The 12,553-nt window shown below is 54.5% G+C and overlaps 3 protein-coding genes across 3 annotated transcripts; all 3 read right to left on the bottom strand.

The window, feature by feature from the left end:
• Positions 1-4,060: 4,060 nt before the first annotated feature.
• Positions 4,061-6,379, bottom strand: C7974DRAFT_316195 (uncharacterized protein; the record flags this gene model as incomplete). Its single annotated transcript, XM_046138550.1, has 4 exons — positions 4,061-4,765; positions 5,034-5,484; positions 5,535-6,272; positions 6,333-6,379. 4 exons carry the CDS (start codon positions 6,377-6,379, stop codon positions 4,061-4,063), a joined length of 1,941 nt encoding a protein of 646 aa, XP_045994811.1.
• A 1,594-nt stretch (positions 6,380-7,973) lies between these two features.
• C7974DRAFT_363807 (uncharacterized protein) lies at positions 7,974-11,002 on the bottom strand. The gene is made up of 3 exons (XM_046139769.1): positions 10,463-11,002; positions 10,052-10,416; positions 7,974-10,005 (listed from the first exon to the last, which is right to left on the bottom strand). Exons 1-3 carry the CDS (start codon positions 10,608-10,610, stop codon positions 8,134-8,136), a joined length of 2,385 nt encoding a protein of 794 aa, XP_045994810.1. The 5' UTR covers positions 10,611-11,002; the 3' UTR covers positions 7,974-8,133.
• Positions 11,003-11,015: 13 nt separating this feature from the next.
• Positions 11,016-12,553, bottom strand: C7974DRAFT_399479 (uncharacterized protein). Its single transcript, XM_046142414.1, has 2 exons — positions 12,137-12,553; positions 11,016-12,088 (listed from the first exon to the last, which is right to left on the bottom strand). Exons 1-2 carry the CDS (start codon positions 12,359-12,361, stop codon positions 11,444-11,446), a joined length of 870 nt encoding a protein of 289 aa, XP_045994809.1. The 5' UTR covers positions 12,362-12,553; the 3' UTR covers positions 11,016-11,443.

The raw sequence follows: 12,553 nt of genomic DNA, 5'->3' as shown, positions 1-12,553 counted from the left end.
CGGAGCCGAAAAGGACCCGTGCCCGGCAAGATTAAGCGCAGCGGGCGCTGGCCAAGACACAACTCCTTGTGGGATGGAATGCGAAGTCAGCCGGCGGTGATACTTGCGGCGGCGGGGAGGAGCGGAAGTTCTAGTGGCAGCAACAGGGAACCCGCAGACCCGACAAGGCTGGCACACACCGGCAGTCAAGACTCGAGTCTCCACCACTGACAAAGTTGGCAATGTCTCAGTTCCTCCCTCTTCGTGCAATCAAACCGATACGTGCACAAAATCCTGCCGAGCATATTTCCGCGGGGTTTTATTGGAACTAGGCTGGAGACCATCAGCTATGGTAGCATGCGGACAGCGATGCTCAGTCGCAATGGACTGACTCAAGCTCCAGCAACGCCTCCACGAACAACGTTAGCGATTCAGTGTCTTGCATGTTCAATGGACCAGGATCGGGTGATCTACCTCTGTCTATGACAAGCCTTGCCATGCGGAGTTTCCATCTATTGCAACGATAGTTTAGCACTGCCTCACTGCCAGCTTGGGCTCATCATGTTGCGGATGTCAACCCCTCTACCCATGGAAAGGCGGGCAGCAGCCAATCACAAAAACTATTCGCGCAAGACCGTTACGTTCGCACAGATCTTCAGGAGCGGCAGAGCCCAAAAGCTTAGTCTTCCGAAGGAGGGCCGGTCTAATCTATCAAACGGGAACCGCACGAGCAACCGCGCGCAAAGAGGAAAGGATCGTAGTGGCAGAGGTGCCCAACGTCCTCGACGCGAAGCGTGCCCTTGCAACCTATGGCTTCACGCCACTAAGGTGTGTTTTGCGATACCGGAGAAAACTTGCGCTCACTCCTGATTGGATGACATCCTCAACTCGGAGCCTTTCCACCCGCGAACAAGTCAAACACGTGAAGCCAACGAGAACGTGCCCCGAGACAAATTGAGTGCAAAAACATAGCGGCACTGTTCCAAAGGGCACACGCGGCATGCCCGAAGCGCCACGAGCCTCCTGCCGCTGAAAGCGGGCCATATGCTCGACATTGCACGATTTGTTGCATGATCTATTGCATGACTTATTGCATGATCGTCTCTTCGTGGCATGGCAAGCTGAATCGTGTGTAGGTGCATGGAACATTGGTTTGCATCGGCAACCCTACCAAGTTTTGATTGGATTGTCGACAAGAAATTCTGCGACGAAGGAGGATCCAAGAAAAGGCTGCAAGCCTACGCGGCCGGCACATGCACGACGGTAGGCATTTGCACGTGGTGAGCTGTCAGAATCGCAAGTGTTCAGGGTCTGGTGGGTAGACTGGTCCTGCTAATCCAAAAGGATTCCACATGGCGTCTCCGCAAACGTCACGCGAAAGCAGATGCCGCCGGTAGTCGGTACCGTAGTCACCCAGGCCGTTTGGATCGGAGTTGGATCTGGTCTAAGCCCTCGAACTATCGTCATCAGCGTTCTCAACCTGAAAACATATCCGTGCGTGCTGCTCAGCCACCGTAACAATAGGTACGACGGGACAAGGGGTACATGATTCGGAATGACCCGTGGCCTATTCTTCACTCACTTGATCCGGTAGTGACAGCCCTGACGCTGCTCCCGCGCAGGGCTTGAAACCCTGCGCTTGGCTCTTGCGACGTCGTCCATGCTCTTCAATCCACAATGCCAAGTAGTACTTGCTAGAGTTGCTGAAAAGGTAATCATTAGTTCTGAGCAAAGGAGTGCGATCCCAGCCGAATGGTACCACTTGATGCGCCATTCAACGCCACGAAATTCCTTGGGGGCTCTAGCAGCCGCGAGAGTCGGAGACCAAAAGCGACGGCGTCGGAACTCTGGGGCAAGACTGTTTGATGGCACTTAGAGTCGGTCCGGTGTGCGCACCTTTTCACAGGCTTAAGCTTTGCGGGAAACACACCAGGAGGGGTACGCTTGCGGGAAACACACTCCATTATCAGCGGCGCGATAGTCGCCACACCGCTGAGGATCGACGAGCGTCGCACGTGATAGAGCCAGCGCTAGCCCAGCCTTTGCAGCCCTTTACGAGATGTTGGACCTCCAAAAGAGGTAAAGGGTGGGGATCGTGCTTGCAACGGGTAAGTTCCTTGAATTTCACGCAAGTGCATGAATCTGCGTTAGGGCTGGTCGATGAAGCGAGTGTGTGAAGTGTAGCGACGGCAAGGGACAGAGTATGGTCGCGAAGATGATGGTGCAGGGCCCGAGTGAACGGTAGGTTTGCTCTCCCACTGCGAAGCTTCGCTTCTGAGGTTGATCCTGTGAGACGTGGGAAAGCTTCCGCCACTGGACGTCAGCGCACTAAAAGCCAATCAAACCCACTTTATTCCACTACATAGTACAACAAGGCTGGGTCCAGCCCCAGCATTTCTTGCATGCCATACCCTACCCGGAACGAACCCGAATGCGACACGAATGTCCTTGATGATCCCCGTTTGCAGTGGTCCTTCGCTCCTGCCTCCTTCCAAGCCTGGTGGCAAGTAACGCGAACGAACGGCGCCGCCGCACCGCTGAGAACCTTAAAATGCTCTGACGTCTTAGCAATAGCGGGCCGACCCAACTTCTGAAAAGACGAAGCGTCCAGCAACCATTCCAGACAAAGCCTAAATGATCAAACGTTCATTGGGGTGTTTGGTGTTAGGACCCTTACAGGACGCTTATAGTGCTGAATCTGGGACGGAGAAATAAACTCTGGGCGAGTGAGCAGGTTTGTAAACGGTTGCGTGACAGATGTCAGGACATTTCCAGCAAGCTAAGGTAGCTCCTCTCAAAAGATCTGTGTGATACTGAGAATGGCGCATCCATGTTTCATCGATGATGGCAGCGTGTTGAGGCGCTCGTGGCTAAGCGTGATAGACTTCGCAAATGAAGATGCCCAGAGCAACGCGTAATGCAAATGCCAAGCCATGGATGCCAACTACAGCTCAATGAGCAAGCTTCATCCTTTGCAAGGCGCAGCGTTCTCCACAAAGTAATCATCACACAGCAAGTGCCTGTGCGCCTCACTCTAAACGTTGAACATGGCGTTGAACTACGGTACGATGACCGTCAGCCGCTCGATGTCGAGACCGGGGCGCGCGGAAGACCAGGGTATGTGATCGATGTAGAAAGTGCATCGTGGGCCTTGGCTGGAGTAGAGGCCCAAGAGGGGAGAGCTGCAGCCTCACTCGAGGCGCTCTCGTATTTGCGAGCGTTAGTAGCCCAACGGTTACACTACGCTCACCACAGACATGGTTCTAAGCTGTAAAGTCACTACCTAGTCTGTGCGATCGCTGCAGCAGAATCCCAAACATGGACCCCCCTGGGGGGGTTTGCTTGGACTGGTAACCCGGAATGAGCACCAGCCTTGCGACATGCAGGTCCGTGGGCAGGCAGAGCCCCTCTGGCGATCTCATCACCAAGTGGTTCGACTGCTGGTTCCTACCCCACGTGAACTGGAAAGTGCCGTCGCCCTATTGACTCATGGGCAGAACTTGCACCGTGCGACCGTTGTTTTGAGCGTTGCCAATGTGCCAAATTAGAACCGGACCCATGTTGAGATTTGAATGTGTTACATTTGAACAATGATGTGAATTTGTCTAAGCGTGTGCGCGCTTTGCGCGGGATGACTATAGTGATGCTGTAAAAACCTACGAACTGCTAATTGCAGATTCGTCCTGACCTGAAAAACGCGCTAATTGTGTAACTGCATTGGCAGAAACGAACCTTGCCGCATATCCGCGTCTGATAACGCTGTGCGTGCTGAAATGCTACGAATGCGAACTTTGAGGCAGTCCACACTGCATGCCGTACACCCGCATGGTTTCACCTATCCTCGAGGAGCTACAGATGAGATCATGGAAAATCCTGATGACTACCCGCCTAATTGACCCAAAATGGTCACTATGGCATATGGCGAATGCGAGGTGCGGTCTTTCGTGTTCTGGCTCCTTCGAACGTTCTGATGTTCGGCTTTGATTGGCTGTGATGGGGTGGAAGAAGTCCCCGGAGGTTGTATCACGACATTCTCTTTGTGCAACGACGCGAACGACGCCCGGATGTTAAGAGCAACCTTCTATTGCTTGAACATCATCGCAGGATCCACCGGAAACCCCTGTACATTGAATCGTGGATCGTAAGTGGTGGAATTGACACCGAGATTGTGCGACTGTAGGTGGGCTTGCTGAGCAACGGTCGAAGAAAGTTGAGCAGAGGGATGGCCAACAAGCTGTGCGCGCGATTGTGACATGGGAGGTTCGTAGGGACCCGGAGTTGCGGAGTTGCTTCGAGGAGCTGACCCCGAGGAATGTGAGTTAGTGTGAGTAGAATCATAGATTGTCATGTCATCGATGTGAGATGTCGGTGCCGGTATCATGGGTTGTTGGGTCGTGCTGAACGGTAACTGAGCACCAGTCTGTGCCGCAAGCCTTCGAATCAAATCGGTTGATGGGTACGATGGTGAAATGACAGAGGGAAGCGCTGAAAACTCGTCGCCTGCGTTTGAAGGAACCATGCCGCCAGCGCCACCAAGGCCGATCGACGAGCCAGGGAGCGGTTGTGTCAGGTTCAGGGAACGTGGCAAGGGGAGGTTGGGCAGGACCTCCTGCAGCTTGGCGAGAAGCATCGGCAGGAAGCGGGTTTGCCCGCCGCGCAGCGTTTGAATGAGGGTAAGGAAACGAGACACATAGTCTCGAGGACCCAAAGCAAAAGCATCTGGCGAGAAAGACGTGCAAGCGACCACGTCAGTCAGGCAGCAGGCGATATCGAACAGCTTCTCGATCTGCAACAATGTTAGCCCAAGACTCGTATCTAAAGCGTTGTCGAACTCGAAAGGGTAAAGAGCGGCCAAGTGTGTGTGCATGGACGCTCCAGGAAGGCGTAGACTAGTGGATCAAGGAGCGGACGTCAGAGATTGACGTAGCTAGCGGTTGGCCCGTGCCACTGCAGCATGCGACAGGGATTGCACGATCGGAACGGACAGGGGTCTGAATGTGCAGAAGGAATGGAATGGAGCAAAGGGTGGAGATGGAATCCGCAGTAGCACTCACCAGACCAACGCCGTGTACCTCCATGGCCTGCTGTGAAAATTGGTGTGTCATCGTCAAGAGGTCTCTTGAGATATGGATCGGGAATTTGAAAGTCATGGACGTATCCTGGCTAACACTGCTCACAAGACCTTGGCAGACGCACAGTTGCCAGACCATTGCTCGCAGCCATTGCTGAGTTACGCGGATCTCGACGGCTTGTGCCTCGGTGCACTCAAGATATGCCGGGACTGCTTCGGAGAGCTGCGTTTGCAATTGTGCAATCCAGGTGGGGTTAATGTGGCTGTGTACGCGGTTCCAGAGGTTGACAAATGTGTCGTCAATGGTTTTGTACAGATTAATCATAAGCTCCAGGCCGATGGCGACTGGGCGGTCAGCAGGTACTTCGTCCAGAGAAGGTGGATGTATGGTCGGGTAGAGTGAGATTGGCCGATGGTGATGAAGGGCATATGTTCTGGATTCAGGGTCAGCTATGGCGCGGATGTGAAACTGGAACTATGGTACCTTTCGGCCATGAATAGCAGCCAGTAAAGCACGCGTTTGCGTGATGTGTCGAGTGGGTCGTGCTTATATGTCTCTTCATCGTGCATTCCCAGAAGCTGTGCTTGGGTAGTGGCCTCTCGGAGGTAGGTCCACGCTGTGTTCTCTTTCGCCAATCCAAAGTAGCACCCGCTATACAGATACGATGTCAGGACCGTGGAAGCTGTGGGGTTCTCGCGGTAGTCATATCCTCTCCGTACACGGATGGATTCCTCCAGGAGGATGTGGCCGAATTGAGCGTTCGACATCTGAGCCATCTCATGTCGCTCCAGAAGGTCGGATCGGGGCTTCATATTGGCCTGGATCATGACGTACGCACACAAGGACACGATCATGCAGTAGGCTTCGATGGAGCGGTCCATGTTGACGATGGCTTCTTGCGCCCGTTGTCGATGAAGTACCGGCTGTGAAGGGTAGATGTAGGAGAAGAAGAACTCCATGCAACTCTCAACGAGGGGCCGTGGGACCAGGCCTGGAGTCCGGACATTCTGCGAAGACAATGGCCGGCCATCGTGGCCCAGCTCTTGGGGGAAACCAGAGGCCAATTGTGCATTTCGTTGGTTCTCACGAAGCTCAGACAGGACTTTGGCGCGACTGCCCTTGGGGCCTTTCTTCTGGGGGATGGCGTTGTATGTGCATGCCAGGCCAGCAGAGACACAGTTCTTGCATGGGTTGGTGCCTTCACCTATGCACTTGACTTTCCTTCGGTGGCAGCTACAGCAGGGTCAGCGGCCGGTTGTTGGGCGGCGACGACGTACTCACCTGTCGCAGGCGCGCTTGACGGGAGCAATGGTAGTGGTGGAGGACATGGTGTAAAGGCAGGCAAGCTAGTGGACGTGAGAGGCGTCCTCCGCGTGCGTGTGGATTTCAAGCCGAGCGGACCCAAACGACTATGTATGTCAGTATGTTACTCTGAGGTCCGAGAGAAGCTCTCGCATGGTCCTTGTGTCATTATGCTGGAGATGCAGAGAACGCCATTCGCACCTGATTGAACCAGGACGACAGAACGACCAAGCGTCAAAGCCGCATATTAGACCTTGGACTAGTGACTGCCGCTGCGTTGCAGGGACAGGGCCTGTAAACGCGGATCCAATCACAGGGCATGGGGGCTTGTCCGACACCCCTGGTACCAGCACTGGGGAAAGGATTCCACTGCAGGGAAGGTCAAACGCTTACCATCCGGATGCCAGCCAGCAAGCTTGGGCGGTCTGCTGGGCTGGAACAGGCCTGACGACGACTTCCAGGTTGCCCACTTGGCGTGAGTAATCGTCGGGGATGGCACGGGTCCTTCCAGTGCGGCGGGAGCTTTTTGCTAGGGCGAGTATACGGCGTGTTCAGGTGGTGCCAATGGCCGACAATCTCCCGCAGCAGCAGGGGACGCGCTCGCTTTTCGGCAGGTAGACCGCTATGAACTGGCGAAGCCTGACTGACCGCCCCTCGCGATTTTCGTCCACCCTCTCGCACCGGCTCAACTGCCCGGGCAGCAGATTTTTTTTTGGCTCCGTGTGGTGTTACAGCGACTCGCGCTCTCATTCAGCGCTGAACGCTCCACCTTGCGGGTACTCCAAACAAGCCTGCCGCCCGCGCACCTCTCGCTTCCCTTTTTCGCCCATTGTCATCACTACCCCAAACTGGGAAGCAACGCCCTCCTCGCGGTAAGACCCGGGGGCCTGGTGGCTCGCATGTCGTCATACGACTGCGCGTGTTCCCTGACTTCTATGCGGTGCACTCGAGCAGGACGCAGCGCGCTGCGAGAATTCGCATCTATCCTTCACCAGGACGGCAAAGTAGCATGGCGCAGCCGGCCAATGGCTACACACGAGGGGTCGGGATGTGACCTGGAGCGCCGGTGCGAGGTGAAGGTTGCATCATCGGTTGCGTTAGCTGTCACGGGGTGTCGACCTGTCGTTGCTGCTGCTTTGCTGGAGGTTTTTGGGATTTTTCGATCTCAGAGGCGCGGCTCCACGCCATCAGCGCAGCGACAGACTGCTTATATCGTTTCGACGTCTACTTAAAGGCCCTTCTGCGGACTCATGTGCGGACTGGGAGCAACCAAGGGCCCCGAGATGCTGCCGACTGACGATGAACATGATGGCGACGTGGTATGGAGCAGTCGAATGAGCGTGGCCCGGACAGTATTCCAGAGTGAAGTGCCACACGATGTGTGGGCCTTGAGCGCCACACGTTACACAGCGGGAAGCATACACAGCTTCTTTCGCCAGTGATGTACGGGCGGGCGGTAATGCACGCCGCCTGCAGACGGCAATGCACTTTTGGTGTTGCGACTGGGAGAAACATCTCCTATGGGTATTGGTCTTAATGTATGATCTGCTCATAGTGCGTGCCACATCCTTTCGTCTAACTGGAAATCGCACATCACAGGGATCTGCTCCGCGGACTTGTCATCGGTGAACACGGGATGTATTTATATACCATGCGGCAAGGCTCTACAACGGTATTTGCCCACTCGTTTGTGAACTACACAAAAAATAAATGACGCCTGAAAATGCAGTTGCAACCATCGTGCAGCACTTGCGCTCAACCATTAGCACTGACACTATCTTCACGAGAACTCCACTCGACTACCACCCGATCTAGCTTGTTTCGCTTGCGCTCTCTCGGCCCTTCTCCTTCTACGATTCGTGTCGTAGTTGCTGACGTCGGTCTCTGTGCCATATACCTGAGTTCCTTGAGGGCTGCTTAGGATACTGGGGTCACCAGCAGGATCTGGCGGAGGAGGGAGGAAGCCTGTCTGCGGTGACGGCCTCTGTACTGGAGAAGCGAAATTTGAAGGTGGCCCTGGAGGAGGAGGAGGGACGTATGGTTCTGGCATCTGTAATGGCGCTCCAGCTGGCGATGCAGGTGACAGGCCTGCTTGCGCCATCTCTTGCGCCTGCTGTGCCTCAAGGGCCTCTGTTCTCCGCCAACGGTCTCCATCAAGCTGGCTCAATGAAGACATGCTGCCAGTGCGGGTTCTGCGTTGTCGCTCTCGTCTCCTAGCATCTCGTTCTGCTGCCGCCTCCTCCTCATTCAGACGTCGAAGCGTGACGTGTCGGCCATCGTTGTGCATCTTGACTTTTACAGACACTGGAGGAGATACGATACTCTCATCTCGACTGTTCCTCCGTCTCGAGGGAGATCCAGATGGAGCTCCTGCTGCTGCCCCACCAGCCAGAGCTGCGGCGCCTGCGGAATTGCGATGGCGACGGTGAGAGCGCCCACCAGGAGACACATAGGCCTCAGATCCAGAATCAGAGAGGACAGTGTTGTCGGTTGGGCGTAGGACGGAGGGACCAGCAGACGAGGTCATAACTGGAGGAGCGTTTGGCCTTGCCACCGAAGGTGTCATGCCCGAAATTTCGGTTTCGGAATAGATAGTTGACGGTGGCCCATGTCTGCGCGGTGCGGCACCGTCACCAGTGAATCTTCGGCGGTTGCTGTTCGCTCGGGCCATTTTCTCTTCTTCCATGTCATGCTGTCTCATCTCCTCAATTCGTGCGTCTTCTTTCGCGTTCTTGCGCTTGTTGAAGGTGTGCTTGATGAATCCAAGAACTCCAAGTGTCATAATCCCATCTTTGACTCCATAACCAGACTCCTCTCTCAGCGGGCGAGAATCGTGGTGAGTGTTGAAGCTTGTTCGGCTGTCGAAAGAGTCTATGGACCCACCGCTTCTTGTTGATCGATGGCCAGGTCGCACTGGGCTTGCACCCATGGCAGCCGCTTGCGCAGCTTCTCTCTCTTCAACGCGACGCCAGTCCTGGTTCCTCTTAGGTGAGTCAGGAGCCATACCTTCCTCAAGGCGGCTGATATCTGTTTGAGTGACCTCAGACTGACCCAGAGGGCGGCCATAGCTGATATCGCTACCAGTCGATGTTTCAGTGTAAGCGCGCCTGTCTTTCTTTTTTCCAAACAAAGATTTGATGGCGAAAATTCCTCCTGCTGCCGCACCGGCACCCATCAGACGATCCTTCCACGTAGAGCCTTTGCGTGTGTCGTTGTACTTTTCGTCGCTCATATAAGACTCGTTAAATCGTGAATCCGTGACCCGAGAGCGAGAATCAGGACGCGAGCTCAAGACAGTCGTTTCATCCCCACGGCGTCTGCTGCGACTGCGACTGTAGCTGTTCCTGGATGCTAATGCAGCAAGCCCAGCACCAGCTGCACCGGCTGTTGCTAAAGCTCCAATTCCACGTCCACCGCCACGACTTCTCCGGCTTCTGGTACTCGCAGAACGATCAGTGATGTAGGTAGTGTTGTCATCGAAACCCATCTCCGGTTGGTTCCTGTATGAAAGCACAAAGTAAACAATCAAAAGAAGGAATGCCCATACTGCAAACAGAATGAACAATACCAATGGTGAGCCCCAAAGCGTCAATCCGAGCGGGATTTGTGCTATCCCCAAAAGCAAGACAACACGGCCGACCCATTGATGTAGCTAAATCAATTAGTCGGTGTAAAGTGGCAAGATCTGGCAGACGTACAATGAGCTTAAGCGGCACCTTGAAGCGCTCCTTGCCTTTCTCCAGGCGATGTATGATAGACCCTCCCAAGACCTGGAGAACAACCAGAGCGTACAGCGCTACGCCGATGCCGTGGTGCGGGTTCGTCAGTGACCTCTCCGGCCCGACAGCCTGAAAGCCCAACACAATAAGGGCAGTTGCGAGGAGTAATGTCATGACCTGAAGCCAGATGTGAACGCGCAGCGCCAGTCGTGGATTGCGGTGGTAGAACCGGGCCATGAAGATGGCACCTGGCACGACGAAGAGGAAGGTGATAGCGGCGAGGATACCGTGAGCAAGAATGAGTGGCTTGTAGCCTACCATGTTGCGAAAGCGATTACCCATGCCTAAGGAGTTAGCCAAACACTCTGACTTCAAGCTGGCACCACTCACCATTGTAGCGCATTGTGTCGAAGTTGATACCCATCAGGTTGGGCAACAGGAAGGTGTTGCGCTGTGAATCCCATGTTCCATCACCGACGTACAAAGAATCGGATGAATAGGCGCTGCTCCCAGGAGCCGACAGCCCCTGGTCCGACATGGTGATGAGTTCTTCTCGAAGTTTTTAGAAGTGATGACGCAGTTATAGATGTACCAGACTACGAAAGTCCAAGTGGTGTTTGATGCAGGGACCGAGACCAAACAAAGCGCGCCGAGGCTAACAATAACCAGTGAACCAGATTTTCGTAATGTCGTAAAAGCCGTGAAGGTAAGAAGGCGGTGTTTGTCGCCCTTGGCTTGATGCCGATGTTGGGCGCTAACGTGCGTGAACGAGCTCGTCCGGCGTTGCGGACAGCTCTGTAGAGAACGTCAGTAGTTCGGCTTTCCTCTTGGTGCTCGTGAACGGATGAAGGTTCTGCGGTGTTCTCCTGCGCGTGCAATCGTGGTCGTGTTACCTCAGAATTGGAGAGGCTGGACAGCGGGTAGCTGCACTACCTTACTAGCTTGGTGAGGCAGGATCCACCGGTAAACAGCCCACTTGGCCCAGCAACCCGTCGATTGATTCGCTTTGGACAACGCACCGCCCGAGGGGTGGCTGGTCTCACCCAATCACAACCCATCCATCTATACATTCAGCTACGCTGGTCCCTGCAGCGCGTCTTCCAGGTTTCGAGTTTTAGACAGTGCTGCGCTGGCGACTCCAGATCTACGTCAGACCGCTTTCGTCGTCACAACCCCAATTATCACCACCTTCAGATTCCAGAACATGAGATGGTTTGCTGGCTCGGATGAGACCGACCGTGGGTCTGAATGAGTTGTACAATTAACGGCTGTTGGGAAACCCACTGGTATCTCGCGAGAAAAGCTTCAAGCGCCTAGAACGCCATACAAAGACCAACTCCTAACGACCATCAATGATCGGCAGACCCACGATCAATCCTCTACTTCTAACATGTCCCTCAGCGCCTTTTCTGACGCTGTGAGCCATCGTCCCCTCGCCTCAAGTTCGTCTCCGATGCCGCCGCCCTCTTCTTTCCTCCGTCTGGCTTCCTTGGCTGCAGCGACTGTGCCTTGCTTCTGTATCTCCAATGGCTTGAGCTCTCGTTCTACCTTCTCCAGCTCTTTTGCTCGGTTCGGCAAGGAAGACTGCAACTGCGCGATTTGTGCATTCAATGCAGCCAGCTCCGCTTCTCGTTCGTTGAGTAGCCGCAAAGTTTCTGGCAATGGCAGATCGAGTTCTGGATTGCTTGATGTGGGTATCTGGTCTTTCTTCAACTGCGCAATGCTGGCTTCTAGGCCCTCGATCTCGGTTGGTAGTGTCTCCAACTGTTGCCGCCTCAGCTGCACAGCGTCGTAGCGCAAAGCGAGCTCTTCTCCCTTCGTCTCCAGCTGCTTCAGTATCTCAGCGACTTCGGCTTTGTGCTCCTTCAGGCTTGCTTTCACTGCAAGGATTTCGGTTTCCTTTTCGACGTTCTCTGCGGCTTCGACGAGTCGCGGCGGATCGTCGGTCAGGTTGCGCAGAAATTTCTCTTTTGTGACTTGCTCTACGTAGGAGAAGCGCAGCTTACTGAAGAGCTCCTGTGTTATGGATTAGCCGCGCATCTTCTCGGCGTAGTTGATACAAACTTTGTAGTGTTTTAAGTCCGCCTCCAGTGCTGCAGGGTGCGTGTCGACATTCTGATCACTGTCGACAGACGCAGCTGAGTTGCGCTTTTTCGAGGATTGAGGAAGATCCCTGGGCTTGAGAGGTTCAGTGATAGCGATGATCTTCAGCTCGTGTTCTTGCTGTAATTGAGCAAGAGCAGAGGCTACCGTAGGCGCGGCAGTTGTAGACTTGCGCGTAGCAACCATGTTGAATGCCTCGTGTCGTGATATGGCGTGTCGGGACCGTTGCAAGCAACAACCTACGTAGAGGGAGGGGTGTTTGTTTTGGCTGGATGCACAATTCGTAGGGCTGAACACCGCGGCTATTACCTGTTTGGGCCTAGATCAAACCCTCTCCCATCAAGTCATCCTTCGTCATTCCCCTCTCTTACACCCCAA

This window comes from Boeremia exigua, assembly GCF_020726555.1.
Source record: "Boeremia exigua strain MPI-SDFR-AT-0100 chromosome Unknown C7974scaffold_9, whole genome shotgun sequence".
Lineage (NCBI taxonomy): Eukaryota > Fungi > Ascomycota > Dothideomycetes > Pleosporales > Didymellaceae > Boeremia > Boeremia exigua.
Note: the sequence above shows the minus strand (reverse complement) of the source record. Positions and strands in the feature narration are given on the sequence as shown.

Coding starts and splice junctions, on each gene's coding strand:
- C7974DRAFT_363807 (XM_046139769.1), bottom strand. CDS start 10,610: ATGTCGGACCAGGGGCTGTCGGCTCCTGGGAGCAGCGCCTATTCATCC. Junction 10,417..10,462: donor CGACACAATGCGCTACAATG/GTGAGTGGTGCC, acceptor CTAACTCCTTAG/GCATGGGTAATCGCTTTCGC. Junction 10,006..10,051: donor AGGTGCCGCTTAAGCTCATT/GTACGTCTGCCA, acceptor TAATTGATTTAG/CTACATCAATGGGTCGGCCG.
- C7974DRAFT_399479 (XM_046142414.1), bottom strand. CDS start 12,361: ATGGTTGCTACGCGCAAGTCTACAACTGCCGCGCCTACGGTAGCCTCT. Junction 12,089..12,136: donor CGGACTTAAAACACTACAAA/GTTTGTATCAAC, acceptor TCCATAACACAG/GAGCTCTTCAGTAAGCTGCG.